The sequence below is a fragment of the Delphinus delphis genome, chromosome 16, assembly GCF_949987515.2.
Source record: "Delphinus delphis chromosome 16, mDelDel1.2, whole genome shotgun sequence".
NCBI classification, from domain to species: Eukaryota; Metazoa; Chordata; class Mammalia; order Artiodactyla; family Delphinidae; genus Delphinus; species Delphinus delphis.
In genome coordinates this window covers 83,382,531-83,401,417 of record NC_082698.1, presented here as the reverse complement: position 1 = coordinate 83,401,417, position 18,887 = coordinate 83,382,531, and the positions used below count along the sequence as shown (strand labels likewise).

Genomic DNA, 18,887 nt, shown 5'->3' with positions numbered 1-18,887 from the left:
AGAACCCACAGGAAATCAAAGATGTCAGGGCCACGCACACTGTTCACACGTGTATTTCCTGGTACACGTACACTGGCCCCTCATTAGCAGCCAATTTTCACTATGATCAAAATTGTAACTTCTTGGGTCAACTATCTATATTTTATATTATAAAGTTACTATAAAAAAAAGAAGCTTTGGACCCGTGACCTCCATAGAACTACTGCCATGTAAGTTAAAAGCATTTTGCACAGTTGCTGATTGGTGATCAGGGATTCATCACAAATGTCTGAATTGAAACTAGAACCCTCAACCCATGACTCGGCCTGCTCACTGCCTCCCAACTGTCATGATTAATTCAGACCCCGTGACTTTAAAGTGTAAGGCATTCTCAGCCGTATCACTTGAAGTACAGAATAAAAATTTGTGATAGAGGAAGAATTTGGTTTAATCCAGTTACACATTAAGATAGCCTCACCTGGTTGCTTCATCTAGGAGAAGAATTCTGGGATTCTGAAGAAGGAAAAACATTAAAAGGAAAAGAAAACATAATTTTATTAGAAAAACACACTCTCAGTAATAAAACGAAATAAAGTTCTGATACGTGATACAACATGGATGACCCTTGAAAACACTCTGCTGAGCGAGAGGAACCAGACACAGAAGTCCACCTCGTGTGCGATTCCACTTAGAGGAAATGTCCACAACAGGCAGCTCTGCAGGGGCAGAGTCGTTACCTGGGACTGGGGTCGATGGGGAAATAGGCAGGGTGGTGTGTGGATGCTATTTTGGGGGTGATGAAAATGTTCTAAAATTGATTATGGTGATGGAGGCACAACTCTGAATACGCTAACACTGAACTGCACGCTTTCCATGGGTGAACTGTAGAGTGTGTGAATTCTATCACAGTAAAGCTGCTACAAAAGAAGAAAAACAAACTCGTAAGTGTCTGAGATCGCATGATCTCACACAAAAACCATGATCACAGTGATCACTGAATCGGATATTCTTCATAGTGCAGCTTTAACCTGCTGGTGAATCAACCAACAGTATGAAGTGGGGCTCTAAAGTGAGTCAGATGGAGTCTAGACTCTGAAGGTCCTGCTTGTAGTTTAGCTAGGAGTAGTACACACAGAACTGAGAAACACATAAATTCTAGCTTTGTCTAGGAATCCGTCCGTAAGAAATGAAAACACGCCCACACAAAAGCTTGTACACTGTTCATTCGGAGCAGTGCTATTCACAACAGCCCTAAACCGGAAACAATCCAGAAGTTCATTAACACTTGGGTGATAAACAAATTGTGGTCTGTCCATACAAAGGAATGGAAAGGAATAAAGTACTGATATAGGCTACAACATGGAGGAGCCCCAAAAACTATACTACTGAAAGAGGCTAGAAGCAGAAGACTGTATCTTGTCTGATTCCATTTATCTGAAATGTCCAGAAAGGCAAATCTAGACAAACAGAAAGTAGATTAGTGGCGGGCTGGGGCTGGGAAGGCAGAAAGGTTGCAAAAGGGTATCAGGGTGACAGAAATGTTCTAAAATTGGATTGTGTGATGGGCGCACAACTCTGTAAATTTACTAAAAGTCACTGAAAAGTACATTTAAAACTGGTCAATTTTATGATATGTAAATCATGCTTCAATAAAGCTGATAAAAAAAATCACCTATAAATCTGAGGAGAATAGTTATATAACGAAGGAGAAGGCCATCATTTCCTACAAAATACAATGTCTATGACTTTCAGCTTTTCCCTCTCCTCTTAGGAGCCTTGTATAAGTATTTCAAGTCTGTACTGTTCAGTTTAGCAGGTGATTACAGATTACACAAGTAAGCATACTTGTATTATTTTGGTATTTTGATATAATCACTACTCTACCAGTTAGACTGTATGCTTAATTTTATTATTTTTTTGTACTGAAGTGTAGTTGATGTACCATGCTGTGCTCTGCTGCACAGCAAAGTGACTCAGTTACACACATAGAGACATTCTTGTTTTAAAATATTCTGTATGCTTCTTGATGGAAGATCCGTGTGTTAAACTGTTCTCCCTCTGGCTCCTAATACTCAGGAAACACTTGCTAAATTTGGACCACAGGTACTCAGTGGAATTCCCAACTCATCTTTCACCAGAACTGTCAACCATATACCCACCCGCCCCTTCCCAAGAAAAAGGAAGAAGAAGAAAAGTTGCACATTACAAATTACAAGGTCCCTGATTAAGAACAATGCCAACCCCCGCCGAGAGGCTTCCGGCTTACCTTAAGCAGAGCACGGGCAATTGCAATTCGCTGTTTCTGCCCACCTGACAATGACAATATATACATTTTAAAATTGAACGCCTTAACAAAAATTCTTGGTAACAGGCTTTTCTGATGAGCCATGTGGCAATTTGAAGGTAGTTTCTCCCAGTCATAGTTGAGATAGATGTGAGAACAGAAACCTACGTTTTAAATATTATAATGTTTCCTCATCTATCTCAAGATTAATAATAACAATAATTATTATCATGGCTAACATTGAGGAATTCCTACGTCCCAGGCATTTCCTAAATGCATTACATGTATTATTTCATTTCATCTCAAAAACAAGCCTTTGAAGTAGATCCTATAATGATTCTCTTTTTACAGGTGAAAAGCTGAGGCACAATATCCTGTGAGAGGCCTCACAGCTGGCCAGTGGCAGAGCCGAGGTCTGAACAGTGCTGTGCGCTTTTAACCACACGTGCCGTGCCCCGCAAGAGGGCACCTCTTGTAGCAGGAAACGAACGGGAAACTCGAGGAAGTTAGAGGTTTCAGAGCAGTACGTGAGATGGACAGGAGCGAAAGGAGCTGGGACTGGTAACTCCACTGTCCGCCCAGAACACTACTCCATACTTCCACTCTCACGCTGTTTTCTTTCTCCTGCCCCAGGGAACAACCGACACACGCGGTACTTTGTGCGTGTATGAAAATGGGGGCAACAGATAGACTATGCCATGCTAGCCAGCCCCCTTTGTAAAACTCAAATTCGACTAAACGCCAGGGGGTGGTGTGGGGGAAGGGGGAGGGACGGCCAGATGATACTTCCCCTCCTCACCCCTGTTGCACCCCACCCTCTCCTTCCCCCCAGGGACGCTCTCCTAAGTTATAACTGGTGAAGTCTCAGCACAGGACTCAACTCACTCCTCCCAACTTAGTTCATGTTAGGAAACTCAATTCCACTTTTGGTGACGAAAACATTCCTTTTTGGTTGATGTTACTGGCTGAACCTACTTATTATTTCATCTGAGACAAGTTAATCATTTAAACTGAAATGGGTGGTGCTGCTAAAAGCTGTCCTCAACCAGGCAACCCCACCCTCACGAGGAGGGAAGGAGGAAAAACCCTTCCTTTCCCAGTTCTCTGGTTGGTGGGGGTCTGAGTGCTTGGTGTGGGTCAGCAGAGCGGCCAGCAAGGGCTCTGGTCAGCTCTGAAGACCCCAGTGCTAATGCGCACACGGGGGGCCTTCCTCCAGGGTAGACTGTGACCTTCGGTTACTTCACTGGAGATGGAGCTTGAGCGTCCTGGTCGAAGGGAAGGACATGCAGCACCTGTTCCAAGCGAGCAGGTGCTGTGCTCATGGGACAGAGCACAGGTAGCTCCCAACCCCACCCCTCCATCTCGGTAATTTCACCACCAGCAGCTTACACTGGAGTCCTGCCCAAGGACACGTCTGTTCCAGCGACACAGTAGTGGTTCTACTCCCGGAACTTCTCCAATCTATCAAAACCCCGGAACTTCCCCAATCTATCAAAAAATATTTTTTCATCTACTGCCTATCATTGAAACAAATCATACACAACAAACTTAAAACGTTTTTGTGTTAAACTGTCTGCAGTCTAAGTTCAAGCAAACGGTTTAGCACTGGAAGGACTCCTGCCCCCACCCAACCCGGCAGCTTCACTCTGACGTGGAGGCCTCTACCCCCTGCTCGCACACATCCCGTGACAGAGCTCGTCGTGAAAGGAAGTACAGTTGAATATTTGTAATTAAAAAAAAAATCTGTTTCACCAAAGATTTACTCCTCTATTCATTGGTCCCACTTCTGTATTTGAAAGCATTATAACTGTTTTCTCTTTCCCTCCTGGAAACACCGCCCCCAAAGGCGATCTGACCTGCGGGGTGAGCCGATACCATGGGCCAGATGGTGCCACAGCCCTGCGAGCCCCCATTCGTCCAGGATGGGGCAGAGCGGACTCCACCTGGGCTAGGTCTGGACCAGGGCCTGTCTGTGCACAGCCTCACGCTGAGAATGCTTTTTATGTTTTAAAGGAGTCGTTAAAAAATGATAATAAGACTGTGACAGAGACCACGTGTGACGCACAAACCTAAATCATCTACTCTCTGGTCCTTTACAGAAAAGTTTGTAAGTCCTGGGTCTACATATAACCTACGAAGTGAGGAATAAGGAGCCCCTTCAGCTGCACGTCTGCCCTGATGCAGTCTCTGCCTCCCTGGACAAATCATCCTGCCATCCGCGGTATCTGTCTTATTTTCTACAATTTTCAAGGATCTCGAGTTACAAAACGTATCTTTTCTGGGATGAGAGAAAGCTGCTGTGGCTGAGTACTACCCAGTGGGACACCAGTGGGAATCTGGAAACATGTCTGGGGTAGAAAGTGAAAGGAACTGGGGAGTTGTCCACATACAAAAGAGATGTGAGAAAACGAAAAAGGTTAATTTCATAAACTCTAAGGACAAGAGCCTAATTAGAAAATAACACTGAGACAGGAAGTGTTTAGAGAGTGTTTGCTGCAAAGGGGTAACAAAAAGGTACCTGAGAGGAGAACACCCTTTTCTCCGACCACAGTGTTGAACCCTTGAGGGAAATGTCGGATGAAAGCAGCTGCATTGGCTACACCAGCCACTTTCTCTACCTGCTCAGCCGTCACCGAGGAAGGGTCGTCTGCACCATAGGCAATGTTCTCCGCAATTGAGCAAGAAAACAAAATTGGTTCCTACACATTGGAAATAAAACGTATTTATTGCAAATTGCAACAGTCTAGTAAATACAGTGGAGCTTAGTACAATACTTACAGCTAAGACACTAAACGGTTCCCAGAGAATATATACTGTTTTTCTGGTTCATTCTCCATAAATATACCCCATGGGCGATTAAAAAATTCATGCATTAGCACGAGCAGGACTGCCTTTATCACCTGTAGGTCCCCCACTGCAGGACACGGGGTCCCACAGTAGCCACCTGCAAGCGTCCAGCACACAGCAGGAGCTCTGTAAACGCAAGTCCCCCTCCCCGAGGAGGACCCCGAGCCCGTCTGCATTCTCCAGCTGCCTGCCTTCCAAGGGCAATGGGAGAATCCATTTCTATCACTTTTTGATATACACACAGAGCAGAAGGGAACGTGGCATTTGGACAGAGCTATTCTGTGGAATACTGCTAAAAAGCAAATGAACTCCCAGCTTCTTTCTCCCTCCCTAATAAGGCTGTGGCACTGCCGTTACCCTTGCACCACCAAGCCAAGCCCCCCGTCGCTGCCCCCCACCAATGGAGTGGTGCTGAGGGAAGGCTCATTAGAGGAAGAGGCTCAGCAGTCGGGGTGCTTAGGTTTGCCTGCTGTGCACGAAGCTTGGTGATAAAAATACCAATAGCTGTGTCAAAACTCCCCTGCACCGAGTGGTCCTGTGAAAACAGCCTCATCAAAGACACCGCATTCCATCAAGGTTCTTGAAATCTGCAGCCTCTTTGCAAGGAGACCCTGGCTCTGGCCACAGCCTTTGCTTGCTTGTCTCTGAAACCCATTATGCAAAAGAGTAGACTGGCTAGCAATGAAAATGAGAATTGAGGAAGAGCCAGAAGCAGCTAAACAGTTGTATCTTTTTCTCCCCAATCTTCTAGACTATCTGCATTACAAAGTAATGCCAGTCCCCAGCTTCTGATAAAGTCAATGCTTCGAGTGGTTAAAATGTTTAAGGTCTTCATGAAACAGCACTATTTACAAACCTAAACAACCTGCCCTGGAGACTGGTTTCATACATCTAGAAAACTTCCATTCCTTTTCTTTTGAAAGGTTCAAGACCAAGAAAAAAGCAAATGACAAAAGCAATTTTAAAAGAAAATGTAATAAAAATGGAGCCCTCTCCTCCTACCTGACTCACTGTCCCAATCTTGGATCTCAGCCAGACTGGATTTAGCTGACGGATGTCACGGCCATCAAGACTGATCGTTCCTTGCAGAGAAGAAGGAGAGTCACTGAGTGTCATGGGGCCAATGACTCATGTAAACCCAGAAAGGCTCTGGTGTGAAAATTCTAGACTCAGTTTTTTAAAGATCAGATACTCAAAATCTCCAAACAGAATCTAAAACCAACGTATTTTAGGGAACTTCAGAGCTAAAAGGGACTTTTCTGGATTGTCCACGCCTACTATCTCCCTGCAGTGGTTAGATGACTAAGCCCACCTAGCTCATCCATCCAGCTCGCCTTCCCGAGTAAGCACAGCTGGAGAGTCTGCTGTCTGCAACTAACACTCTGACACGGTGGCAGAGTGTTTCAACAGTCAGATGTAACTCTGTGACCTCAGCTGACAGAATTACCTCTACACCTTGAGGGAACGCAATCATGCTTCCCGATGACAATGACAGTGACCAACACAAGAAATCCCATTCCTTCTCAGTTAGGTGTGTGGCATTATACAAGCCAGCTGTAAACTTTCATAAACCTACCAAAACCTGAGGTCTTGACTTAAAAAGTGTAAGTGTTCTATAGGCTACACAAGGCAGGAATGTAAGTGTAGTTGCTTTTCTCCTTGATTTATTCACCGTTGTGAAGAAACTAGAGACTTAGTATTTTGACTTGATTTGCATCCCACTCACTAGGATTTTTCTAAACTCAGAATTTTACAGCAAGTAGAGGGTAAACCAAGGCAGTGATGCCAGAGGCCAACAGTGTAGTAATACCCATTTTAATGCACTTGGTGGTTCTGTGGTCAGGACCTGTGAGTCAGATAATTACCTGGCACATAACCAGCTCTCACACTGTTGTAACCAAAAAGACCATAAGACATACTCTTCAAATTCATGGTTTTATTTTATACTGACAATTGTTTTCTTGCTGAGAAATACCATTCTTTTTTTTTTTAATATTTATTTAATTTTACTTTGGCTGCGTTGGGTCTTAGTTGCGGCATGCGGACTCTCAGTTGCGGCATGCATGTGCAATCTAGTTCCCTGACCAGGGATCGAACCTGGGCCCTCTGCATAGGGAGCGCAGAGTCTTAGCCACTGGACCACCAGGGAAGTCCCCATCATTGTTTTCTTAATCCAAAAACAGACTATCTTCTCCGAGCTCTGATACAAAGAAGGATATCAACTCTGTAAATGTGTATGGTGATGGATGTTAACTCGACGTGCTGTGGTGATCATTTCACAGTATATACATATATGGAATCATTATGCTCTACGCCTGAAACTAATATGTTGTAGGTCAACTGTATATTTTAAAAAGATATAAAGAAGTAAAATAATGTGTTCTTTGCTCTGAAAGCTGCTATAATCCAGTTAAAAATTAAAAAAAAAAATCTGAATGAGAAAAGTCTGTAAGAAAATCTCTACTACCGCAAGAAAGCTTCAATGGAGCAGCGGCCCAGAAGTGAATCAGTGACGGCCACATGCCCTGTCTGCACACCAGCCCCAGGCAGGAGGACTGGAGGGCTTCAGGGAGAGCCCGGGCTCCTGCACAAGCTCAGGGCCGGCACAGAGTGGCACGTACTCATGGCGCTGCCGTGGCCGGTGGTGCTCAGCAGCCCCGAGGCACCTTCTTGGAGCCCCTCTCCCGGTGGAGGAAGCACCACACGGGAGACGAGGAGATGGGGTTCAGGAAGTCACTCTGGACCTGAGTGGCGAACACAAGATACAACGTGCCTGATGGGCCCTCTGTGTGAGCTGCCATAGCCTGAAAAGTGAATCCTCTGTTTGGGACTTCCTTGCTGGGAACAAACCCTCTGTGTTCAGAACTCGCGCACTGCACGGCCCCTGTGTAACCTGACCCTCTCTGGGGGCCCAGGAGAGGCCTCCCGTCCTACAATGTGCTCAGCCACTCACCAGCGCTGGCGTCGTACAACCTCAGCAGGAGAGAAATCACTGTTGATTTGCCAGAACCACTTGGGCCAACCAGTGCTGTGATGGATCCTGCTGGGATAGAAAGGCTGAAATCCTGGAATATGGGCACCTCTGGGCGAGCTGGATAGGCGAAATGCACGTTCTTGAACTCCAAAGCACCCTGGAAGCTCTTCTCGTTTAAAATGGCCCCCTCTGCAAGGGAAGATGGAGCTCCAATCACTCAGGGCAAAGCTCAGGCTCACAGCGGAGCCCAGTGCCCGCCTGTCTGACTGCAGACACGGCCCAGCATGGCGAGTCCTGGAGTCTGGGCTCTTCCCGGGCAAGTCAGGAGGCCTCCGACCAGCGCTTCCCTGAACCCACTCTGCATCGGCACTACAACCATACGCCCGCCACCCTGCTGGAGCCTCGCAGCCCTGAGAGGTAGAAGTCCCCATCCCAGGCTTACTGACGGGACGCCGAGGTGAAGAGGGGCCAGGCTGCCCGTGCCAACCGAGCCGTGGATGGAGCTTCCAGCCCGGGAGCCATCCGGGCGAGCCCAGTGGCCTTCTCCCTGTATGCTGCCTCCGCGGTTCCCTTGTCTAGGGTTTACCTCACCTTCTCTAAATCAATGTTTTCAGAGGATGATGATGAACAGGCGGGCGCTGCACAACAGCCCCGGAGCTAGAGGGGGGTCAGAGGTCTGCTCTGTCCTGTGTAACCTTGCTCCTGACTTGGGAGAAGGGGCTCAGTCTCTCCCAGCCTGTCATAGTGGAGAATACTGGGCATTCACTACTGACCTGGGGCCAACGCCAGTACCTAGGGAATCAGCGAGCAGCTGGCAGTGGCTGCCGCTCCCAGCCCCGTCCCCCGACCCCTTGGCTGGCTGGCCCAGGCCACACAGCTGCCCCGAGCACCGGCTTCCCGGGAAGCAGCTGATGAAGGAGACAGCTCCGGCCAATTAGCACCAGCACCCTCCACCCCACCCCCGAAGCCAGGCAACTCAGAGGCTTTTATACGTGTGATCCCTCTTCCTGCCTCCCTCCCCCTGCCTACACAAACGTCAAAAGCACCAAGGGAGACGAGTCTGGGCACTGGCCACTGGCCGGGCCCTTCCTATCTGCACCCCTGAGAGGCACTCACTTCTACCCTGCTGTCTGTGGTAGCAAATCGCCTGCAGGGAGGTAAGCAGTGGCTGCACACTTTGTGGTCAGTCCCCACGCCTCCAGGGACGCCCTGGGGCCCCATGACAGAGCCCAGCAGCTGTGCTTCCTCACCGCCCACCCCGCTGACGGCCCTGTCCCTGCCACATGCAAGGGACAGCGTCCCGCTCCAGCTCGTCCATCCCAAGTGGGGCAGGAAGCTGGTGTCACGGTCCGAAACCACATTTGTTTAACCCCAGCCAAGAGGAGCAAACCCATTTCAGACCCACCATTGAAAGGAAGCTCCGGCTCTCTCTCGAGGAGCTCCCAGAGGCGGCCCCCGGCACCCAGGCCCTTCATCAGCTCTGAGTAGAAGGAGCTCAGACCTGGGTGAGAAGCAAAGGCACACGTCTATCACTGGTACCAGGAAACGGCCCTCTGCTACTCCCGCACCTCTGGGAACAGTGACCACAACCTGCTGTTAATACAGAATCTGATTTGAAGCAGCTACCTGGGAATCCATCAGAGTTCCCTCAGTCTCATACCCTTGTGTTCCTTCAGTTTCTCCTCCTCCAATTTCATTATTTCTAGTAAGGATTTAATGTTTGGTCAGATCAGGGAATTTATAAATACATATAGTCATATTAATCAACCACTGAATTAAAATCACAATGTTAGGGCTTCCCTGGTGGCGCAGTGGTTGAGAGTCCACCTGCCGATGCAGGGGACACGGGTTCGTGCCCCGGTCCGGGAAGATCCCACATGCCGCGGAGCGGCTGCGCCCATGAGCCGTGGCCGCTGAGCCTGCGTGTCCAGAGCCTGTGCTCCGCAACGGGAGAGGCCACGACAGTGAGAGGCCCGCGTACCGCAAAAAAAACACAAAAAACAAATCACAATGTTACATAAAAGTCTACCTACTCAAAAACATAGCAATATAAATAAAATATAATGCTTATCCCATACTTATAAGGAACTTAAGGTACCCCAATATTCATTTAAAAGACATATCCACATAATCAAACCCTCCTTTCAGACACTCAACAAATACAACTTTTACTAGGCTAAAAACTGAAAAGAAATTTGGCAATATTAAATACTCCAACCTCTTCTTTTTTTTTTGGTACGCGGGCCTCTCACTGTTGTGTCCTCTCCCATTGCAGAGCACAGGCTCAGCGGCCATGGCTCATAGGCCCAGCCGCTCCGCGGCATGTGGGATCCTCCCGGACCGGGGTACGAACCCATGTCCCCTGCATCGGCAGGCGGACTCTCAACCACTGCGCCACGAGGGAAGCCTCCAACCTCTTCTTAAAGCCACCTTTGAACTATGATTTAATTAATGATTTAAACTCCAAGTACACTCCATGTCAACTGCCAGAACATATACTTGTAACACTTTCCCTCAGTAAGCATGCTGAAAAAATGCAATTCAAATATTCTGTCTAAGGTATACGGTTATTTATACAAGATACAGTGGATTAAAACCTTCAGGTTAAATTAAGAATGCATTGGTCAGAAACAGAGCCAGATACATATAGTCAGTTGATCTTTGACAAATGAGCAAATGCAATTCAATGAAGAAAGGGTAGACTTTTCAACAAATGGTGCTGGAACAACCAGACATCCATGTGCAAAAAATGATTCAGGACACAGACCTTACACCTTTCACAAAAATTAACTCAAAGCGGTCTAAACGTAAAACGCCAAGCTATAAAACTCTGAGAAGATAACATAAGAGAAAAACATATATGACCTTGTGTTCAGCAATGACTTTTTAAGTATCATATCAAAAGCACAATCCACAAAAGAAAAAAATAAGGAAGTTAGAGTTCATTAAAATTAAAAACTTCTGCTCTGTGAAGGACACTGTCAAGAGAATGAGAAGATGGGCCACAGTCTGGGAGAAATTATTTGCAAAAGACACATCTGACAAAGGACTGGTATCCAAAATACAGTAGTTCCCCCTTATCCGCGGGGGATACGTTCCAAAACCCCTTGGATGCCTGAAACCGTGGTGCTCCATATATACTACGGCTGACCCTTGAGCAACACAGGGGTTAGGGGCGCCAACCCCCTCACATGTGAAAATCCATGTATAACTTTGTAGCAGGCCCTCTGTAACTGCATCCGTGGATTGTGTAGTACTACAGTACGTATTTATTGAAAAAAAATCTGTATAAGTGGGCTCTCACAGTTCAAACCCGTGTTGTTCAAGGGTCAACTGTATTTTTTTCCTACACACACATACTTAAGATAAAGTTTAATTTATAAAGTAAGAGAGTAACATTAATAATAAAATAGAATTATAACAATATACTGTAACAAGTCATGTGAACATGGTCTCTCTCAAAGTATCTTGTACAAATTAAATGCCTTTTCCAACTTAACTAAGCAGTGTGGTGTAACTTTTGCAGTTTGAGGTGGGACAGCAACACCAGCATGAATTTCTTTTTCCTTCTTCACAATTTCATGACCAGAAGACTCATTCTTACCATAGATCTCAGTAACCTCAGCATATGATTTTTTCTCTTTCTTTAAGAAATCAAGAACTTTCACCCTTTCACTTAAAGGAAGCACTTCATGGCTTCTCTTTGGCATATCTGAATTGCCAGATCACCGCTCTTGCAATTTGGGGCCATTATTAAGTGAAACAAGGGTCACGTCAATACAAGCACTGCAGTACTACACAGTGCATCTGATCACTGAGACGGCTACCAAAAGACTAACGGGTGGGATGCGCTGGACAAAGGGATGGCCCATGTCCCAGGCAGGAGGCAGGACAGCGTGAGATTTCATCATGCTACTCAGAATGGTGTGCAATTTAAAATTTATGACTTATTTCTGGAATTTTCCATTTAATATTTTCAGACTGCAGTTGACCACCAGTAACTGAAACTACAGAAAGTGAAACCGAGGATAAGGGGAGACTATTGTATACAAAGAATTCTTAAAACTCAACAATAAGAAAACAAACAGCCAATTAAAAAATGGACAAACAGACATCTCACCAAAGAAGATACACCCATGGCAGATAAATATATAAAAGGATACTCTGCATCACGTCACCAGGGAAAAAAGCAAATTATGACAACAACGAATCTATCAGAACAGCAAAAATCCGAAATCCTAACACCACCAAATGCTGGTGAGGACGTGGAGCAACAGGAACTCCCATTCTGGGCTGGTGGGAGCGCACAGTGGTGCAGCCACTTTGGAAGAATGTCTGGCGATTTCTTACAACACTAAACATACTGTTACTGTATGCAATCTAGCAATCGTGCTCCTCCGTGTTTACCCAAAGGAGATGAAAACTTATATCCACACAAAAACCTACAGACAAATGTCTACAGCAGCTTTATTCATAATTGCCAAAACTTGGAAGCAACAAAGATGTCCTTTTAATGGATACTGTGGTCCATCCAGACAACATTAAAAAGAAAAGAGCTATTGAGCCATGAGAAGACATGGAGGGACCTTCAATGCCTACTACTAAGTGAAGGAAGCTAAGGTGCAAAGCTCCACACTGCATGATTTCAACAACACGACATCTGGAAAAGGCAAAACTGTGGAGACAGTAAAAAAAATCAGTGGTTGCCAGGGGCTGGCGGGAAGGAAGGATGAATAGGCAGAGCACAGAGGATTTTTAGGGTAGTGACACTACTCTGTATGACACTACAGTGGTGGATCCATGCCGTTATACGTTTGTCCAGACCCACAGAACATACAACACTACGAGTGACCCCCTAAGGTAGACTCTGGACTTCGGTGATAACGTTTCGGTGTATGTTCATCGATTATAACAAATGCACCATCTGGTGGGGGATGCTGATAAATGGGGAAGTCTGTGCATGGGGGGCGGGGGGTCTATGGGACTCTCTGTACTTTCTGCTCAACTTTGTTGTGAACCTAAAACTGCTCCTTTTTTTTGGCTGCATTGTGTCTTCGTTGCTGCACGCAGGCTTTCTCTAGTTGTGGCAAGCGGGGGCTACTCTTGGTTGTGGTGCGCGGGCTTCTCATTGCGGTGGCTTCTCTTGTTGCAGAGCACGGGCTCTAGAGCTCAGGCTCAGTAGTTGTGGCACGTGGGCTCAGTAGTTGTGGCTCACAGGCTCTAGAGCACAGGCTCAGGAGTTGTGGCACACGGGCTTAGCTGCTCTGTGACATGTGGGATCTTCCCAGACCAGGGCTCGAACCAGTGTCCCCTGCATTGGCAGGCGGATTCTTAACCACTGTGCCACCAGGGAAGCCCCTAAAACTGCTCTTTTAAGAAGTCTATGGAAGGAAGGAAGGGAGGGAGGGAGGGAGGGAGGGAGGAAGGAAGGGAGGAAGGAAGGAAGGAAGGAAGGAAGGAAGGAAGGAAGGAAAAGCCAAGGGAAAGAGTTGGAAGTAGTTCACAACATAGTAAAGAGTTTAGACTCTGGAAAACAGAAACAAAGACAAAATGGCCCTGGATAAACAAAATGTGGTCTATCCATACAATCGAATATTATTCAACCACAAAAAGGAATGAAGTACATGCTACAATGTGGGTGAACTTTGAAAACACGCGAAGGGAAAGAAGCCAAACACACAAGGCCACAAACTATATAATTCCATTCACGTGAAATATCCGGAATAAGTAAATACATACAGACAGGAAGCAAACTGGTTGCTAGGGGCTGGGGAGGCGGGTATAGACTGCTTGACGAGTATGGGCCTTTCTTCGAGGTGAGGAAAATACTTTGGAACTAAACAGAGGTAGTGGTTGCACAACACTGTGAATGTACTAAATGCCACTGAGCTGTACATTTAAAAATGATTAAGTTTGTGTTATGTGAATTTCACCTCAATAAAAATGTAAGAAAAAAAGATATTGGGTTTGATAGGAAGATGTAAGAGCCTTCTCTGGTATAAAAGAAACAAGCATGTTTTCCTTCAAATAGCACCTCTGACACTCTCACAACAGAAAATAAATGTAGAATTTACTGTGGGTTTTTTTTTTCCAGTAAAATCTATTCTAAGCAGGAACCAACATATAAAAATTCTGATTTATTTAATAAATAAAACAGGATTTCTTGATTGCAGATTCATTACAGAATCACTCTAAACAGTGAGCTTCACAAAGACATTTAAAACCCAACTCAACCTGTAACAGGTCCCTACAGTCCCGCCCACACTTCACTCCTCTCTCCACCTCCAGACGGCAGGAACCATCAACCAGAGCTGTGGGGTGGCCTGTGGCTCAGGAGGCCGAGCCCCCCGAAATCTCAAGCACAGACAAAGCCTCAGCAGCACATCTGTGACCAGGGGAGGTAACTGACTCCCAGGGGACGGGAACTGTGTTTCCAACCAATTTCTGTGCAAGACACAGCTATGAACCTGGGACAAAAGATAGGGCAGCAGAACACCCCAAAACAGAGGTAGTGTCTATCAGGTCAAGTACTATGGGAAAAAGGAGGTGTCAGCAGAGGGACTAAGAAAGATCAAGACAAATGTGGCAGAAAACTCAAGATTGGGGCGGGCAGGAAGAAAGCTGACAGCGGTCAAGCGTGGACCGTGCACAGGAAGGCCACAGAGAGGGAAGGTGGCGGCAGACAAGTCCGCTCTGAGGTGGGACAAAAGGCTGAAAGGAACCCACCCACACGGGTGTGCGAGCCTACAGCCCGACAGGCCCAACCCAAGAGACGGAGAGAAAAGAGAAACACTGTCATTGCTCTGTCCTCCTGAACTGGCCCTCTCGCATCCCAAGTCACTCAGCACCCGGAAGTGTCTTGATCAGGTTTGTCTTCAAGACCAGCCAGAGGAACTATTATGCTATTTTTAAAGGAGTCTCTGGAAATCTCAGTCCAGAAAACATCCTCACTTGCCTGCAGATGTCTAAGGAAAAGTCTATACCTTTAACCAGTAGAAAACCCTGAAACCCTGAAAACAACAAGAGTGTCGGGTTGAGGTGACCCCCATGGTATACCTGAGCTCCTTGAACCAGACTTCAGTGTTTATCTAACCTTTCCATCCTTTCCAAAGCAGGAAATCATCTGCTCCCAGCTGGCTGGGGCCTCAGGAAAGCTACGGAAAAGAAAACCTCGCAGACTCCACGGGTCTTGCTTCCCTTCACTCAGAAGTAGACGATGAAAGCTCATCTGAGAGGCTCTTGACAAAAGCAAGCAACTGTGCTTCGTGTACTTCATCACTTATATTTGTGACTGTTCACTAGTTTTGAACATGGCTGACTTTGTACAGAAGGAACTTTACTCCCCACCAGTGACTTGCCCATCATGGAAGCATCACCACCAGAGGACGGGGGTTCCTGTACATGTCTGTTCACACCACCCTTCCTCCCCAGCATCCATCCTACGGTGAAAGGGAACAGGCTGCCCTACATGCAGCTGGAAAGAGCTCCAGTGAGACCCGGAGCTCCACCAGCTACGGGGGGCCTGCAAAACCCTGGAAATTCCAGACCCCACGGAGGATCCCACTTGTATCTCTGCTCTTTCTTTCAAAGTCAAGTTGGAGTAACATTCTAGGAGAGGTTTTTGCAGTTAGTTAATTGATGAGAGGTGGAGTAATGGGAAAGTTAACTTTTCATTTCAGAAACTATAACCCTATTTTTGATTTGTAAATTCCCAAGCCTATTTAAATTATATACCTCCAATGCTTAATCCAACCCAGAAAGCATACATTAGGAAGGAAGAGAGTTCACCCACTGTCATGTGGGCACTGCCCATCAGCAGTCCTCCTTTGTACAGGACGGAAAGCACGATCAGGTTCCCAGAGAGCCCGGTCTGTCAAGGGAAGAAAACACAGAAGTCAGGTGGGAACCAAAGTCGCCAAATGCAAAAAGCATTTGCATGGCCTATAATTCCCTTTACGCATTTCACCATCAAGCAAGATTTTTCCAAAATACTAAGTAAGTTTTAATCTGAATTTAAAAATACTTTTGAAATATCACAGTATTGAAGGAAATAATCTCATTAACACAGAAACCTAAACACTAAGTCACCCATCAGATTCCTATTTTACTCAGTCTAATCAATTTGCAAAGGAGAAAAATGATAGTAAGGAGGCCTTCCCTAACTGGAGGAAATCAGTACACTGTACCGTGTTGGGCTGGGCAGGCTGCACTGAGAAGTTAGAGCCCTGCATCTCGCTCACCTGCCCTGACCTGCGTTAGGTGCGTGGTCTCTGTAAGTGCTGCCTCCTTGGGCCTTCCTATCCGTTAAGTCAAAGCCGTTACTGAATCACCTCTAACATTCTTTCCAGTTTGAACATATTATGAATCTGCCATCATGGTGATTTTCTAGTTCGGTGTCCTACCCGAGTTCATTGTGATCAACGTGATCAATTTTCTTATACTTCCTTCTTGAAATACACTGAGATTATTTTGGTTAATCCTCAGTGGGTCTCAAACTGCCTGCATCAGAATGACCTGGGGCTAAAACACAGATTGCCAGCCCCATCCCAAGAGTTTCCAATTCAGGACATCCAGAGTGGAGCTGGTGTGCCTAACCAGTTCCCAGGTGAAGCTGACATGCCTGGTCTGGACCACACTCTGAGAATCAGTGCCCAATCCCACACTGTCTTGGTCTCACCACCTTTCTTTTAATTACATTTACTTGTTTTTCTCCTCCTTCACAAAAATATTTTAAGGATGGTAATTCTTACTCTTGAGGGAGAAGTATTTTCTACGTATGGCAAGATTCACAGAATAAAAACCCCTCCCAGTCATAACGTCTACCCTTTCCACTCTTTCCAAAATGATCTACTTACTGCTCCAAAGAAACCAGCCCGAGCAAATGCCTCTTTCCTTGCTAACTGCATCACATGGTCCACTTTGCTGGTGTATTTCTCTATCTCAGTCATTTCTTTCCCAAAAGCTCGAACAGTTCTTATATTTCCAATACGTTCCTCAGCTAGCTGGGAGAAATAATACATATATTTCGAGGGAGGCAAAATTAAAATGTGGTTCTCATTTTTAAGATACTATCAATAGAAAGCTGCTCATGATACGCAACTAAGTCAAAAATAGATTACAAAGCAGAGTATGTGATAAACAATCCTGTTTTTGGAAACAAATATATATTTATACATAGACACATCATATATATAGGTAGATAAAGAGATAAATGGGAAGGTAGGTAGATAGATAAAGACATATATTTTACGTAGTGAAAAAGACAGATGAAAAGGATAGACTCCAAAATGTTAATAACATTCATTCTGAGAGCTAGAATTATGCATGTTATTTTTTCTCTTTATAGTCTCAAAATTTTAGTTTCATAAATATGCATGGTTTTGTAACATGAAAATATAAGTTATTTTTAATTTTTAAAAAAGACAATACTGGATAGCATTACAAAGCTACCCTTATTCATTAATGGAGGACAGAGTATCATCCAGAAACTATTTTCAGAATATAATTAGCTTTTTCGTCCTATAAGAAATAGTGACAGTAAGAAGTTCACACAATGTACAGTCAAGTGGGCTCAACGCTGAGGTGTGGGTACTAATCTAGTCTAGAAGGCAGAGTACTTTGTGTTGCTAAGATCCGGGGGGCTAATGTAAGGAAAAGGAAGTACTTTTTTGAAAAGCTTCAGCACATCCCTTAGGGTCTGCCCACCGATACCCTGGCTCTGAGTTCATTCAAGTGCAGACCACACCAGGGAGGGGCCTTTACCTGAGTGGCTTGTGCCAGGGAGTCCTGAGTGACTTTGGTCAGTTTCCGTAGGTATCGGCCATAAAGCACAGCAAGGATGGATATTGGAGGCACCACACTCAAAACAAAAGTGGCCAGATTAGGGGAGACAAAAAACTGTCAAAAACAAAAGCCAAAAGGTATTGTGTTACACAGAGTAGCAAGACATTCTCACTGCCCGCTCTAAGTGTGTGCGTGTGTTGAAATTAACAGGCAGGCTTAAAGGTTGCTGTCTCAAAATCGTACATCCAGTTTTGGTAGAACTTTTCAAACATTTTCAATCTTCACAAAGCCCCATGAATATTCAGCCTGCCACACAGGAGTGACGCGACAGAGAGCTGCTGAAGCAAGGGTGGGGCTCTTTTACCCTCCACTGCTGCACCACTACTGACACAACGCAGGACCAGTGCTGTGTAAATCAGGCCACGCTGTTCACCGACAGAGAAGGGGGGCAGGATGTGAGCAGAGGAAGGAGGCCGCCTTCTGCTCCACGCTGGCCAGACCTCACCAGGAGTTCTGCATTCAGGTCCAGATCAAGGGCTCTGAACAACCTGAGCAATATCTCACTGAAATGACTCAGGTGGCAGCAAGACCAAAAATACCCACATCATATGACAGAGTTGAAAGAGGACTTGGCAGGGGGTGTAACAACCAAGTTAGAGCTGTTTCCGCGGCTCAGAGGACTGGAATCGCAGTTGGATGGATCTAGACTCAACAAAAGGAGGAGTCTCCTAACAACTGGAGTTGCTCGAAGGGGAAGTAACACAGTGGGGTTTTCCCGTAGCCAACCCTGCAATTAGGTGATTGTATTTTAAATGGTACTAGCATTTCTTCGACAAATTATTAATTATAAAATAGTATCATCAGTACAAGGCTCTCCTAAAATGCTGAGGAAAAGCTGCAGACTGAAATGTAAAGTAAAGGACGAAGCACGCAATCATTCACTTATTTACTCATTGGTTGCCTAATGCCGTCATGCAGCGAACACTATTCTAGGCACCTGGGAGATAACTGACCCACATG

The 18,887-nt window shown here is 45.7% G+C and overlaps 1 protein-coding gene across 2 annotated transcripts in view; it reads right to left on the bottom strand.

The window, feature by feature from the left end:
- ABCB10 (ATP binding cassette subfamily B member 10) overlaps positions 1-18,887 on the bottom strand; it is a 32,411-nt gene that overhangs the window by 1,741 nt on the left and 11,783 nt on the right. For both annotated transcript variants that reach the window (XM_060035116.2, XM_060035117.2), the window contains exons 4-12: positions 17,847-17,981; positions 16,940-17,086; positions 15,819-15,954; positions 9,490-9,585; positions 8,064-8,273; positions 6,113-6,192; positions 4,782-4,962; positions 2,246-2,289; positions 458-492 (exon numbers count right to left, since the gene is read on the bottom strand). In XM_060035116.2, the coding sequence (XP_059891099.1) occupies positions 458-492; positions 2,246-2,289; positions 4,782-4,962; positions 6,113-6,192; positions 8,064-8,273; positions 9,490-9,585; positions 15,819-15,954; positions 16,940-17,086; positions 17,847-17,981 (1,064 nt within the window). The remainder of the gene's footprint in view (positions 1-457; positions 493-2,245; positions 2,290-4,781; positions 4,963-6,112; positions 6,193-8,063; positions 8,274-9,489; positions 9,586-15,818; positions 15,955-16,939; positions 17,087-17,846; positions 17,982-18,887) is intronic.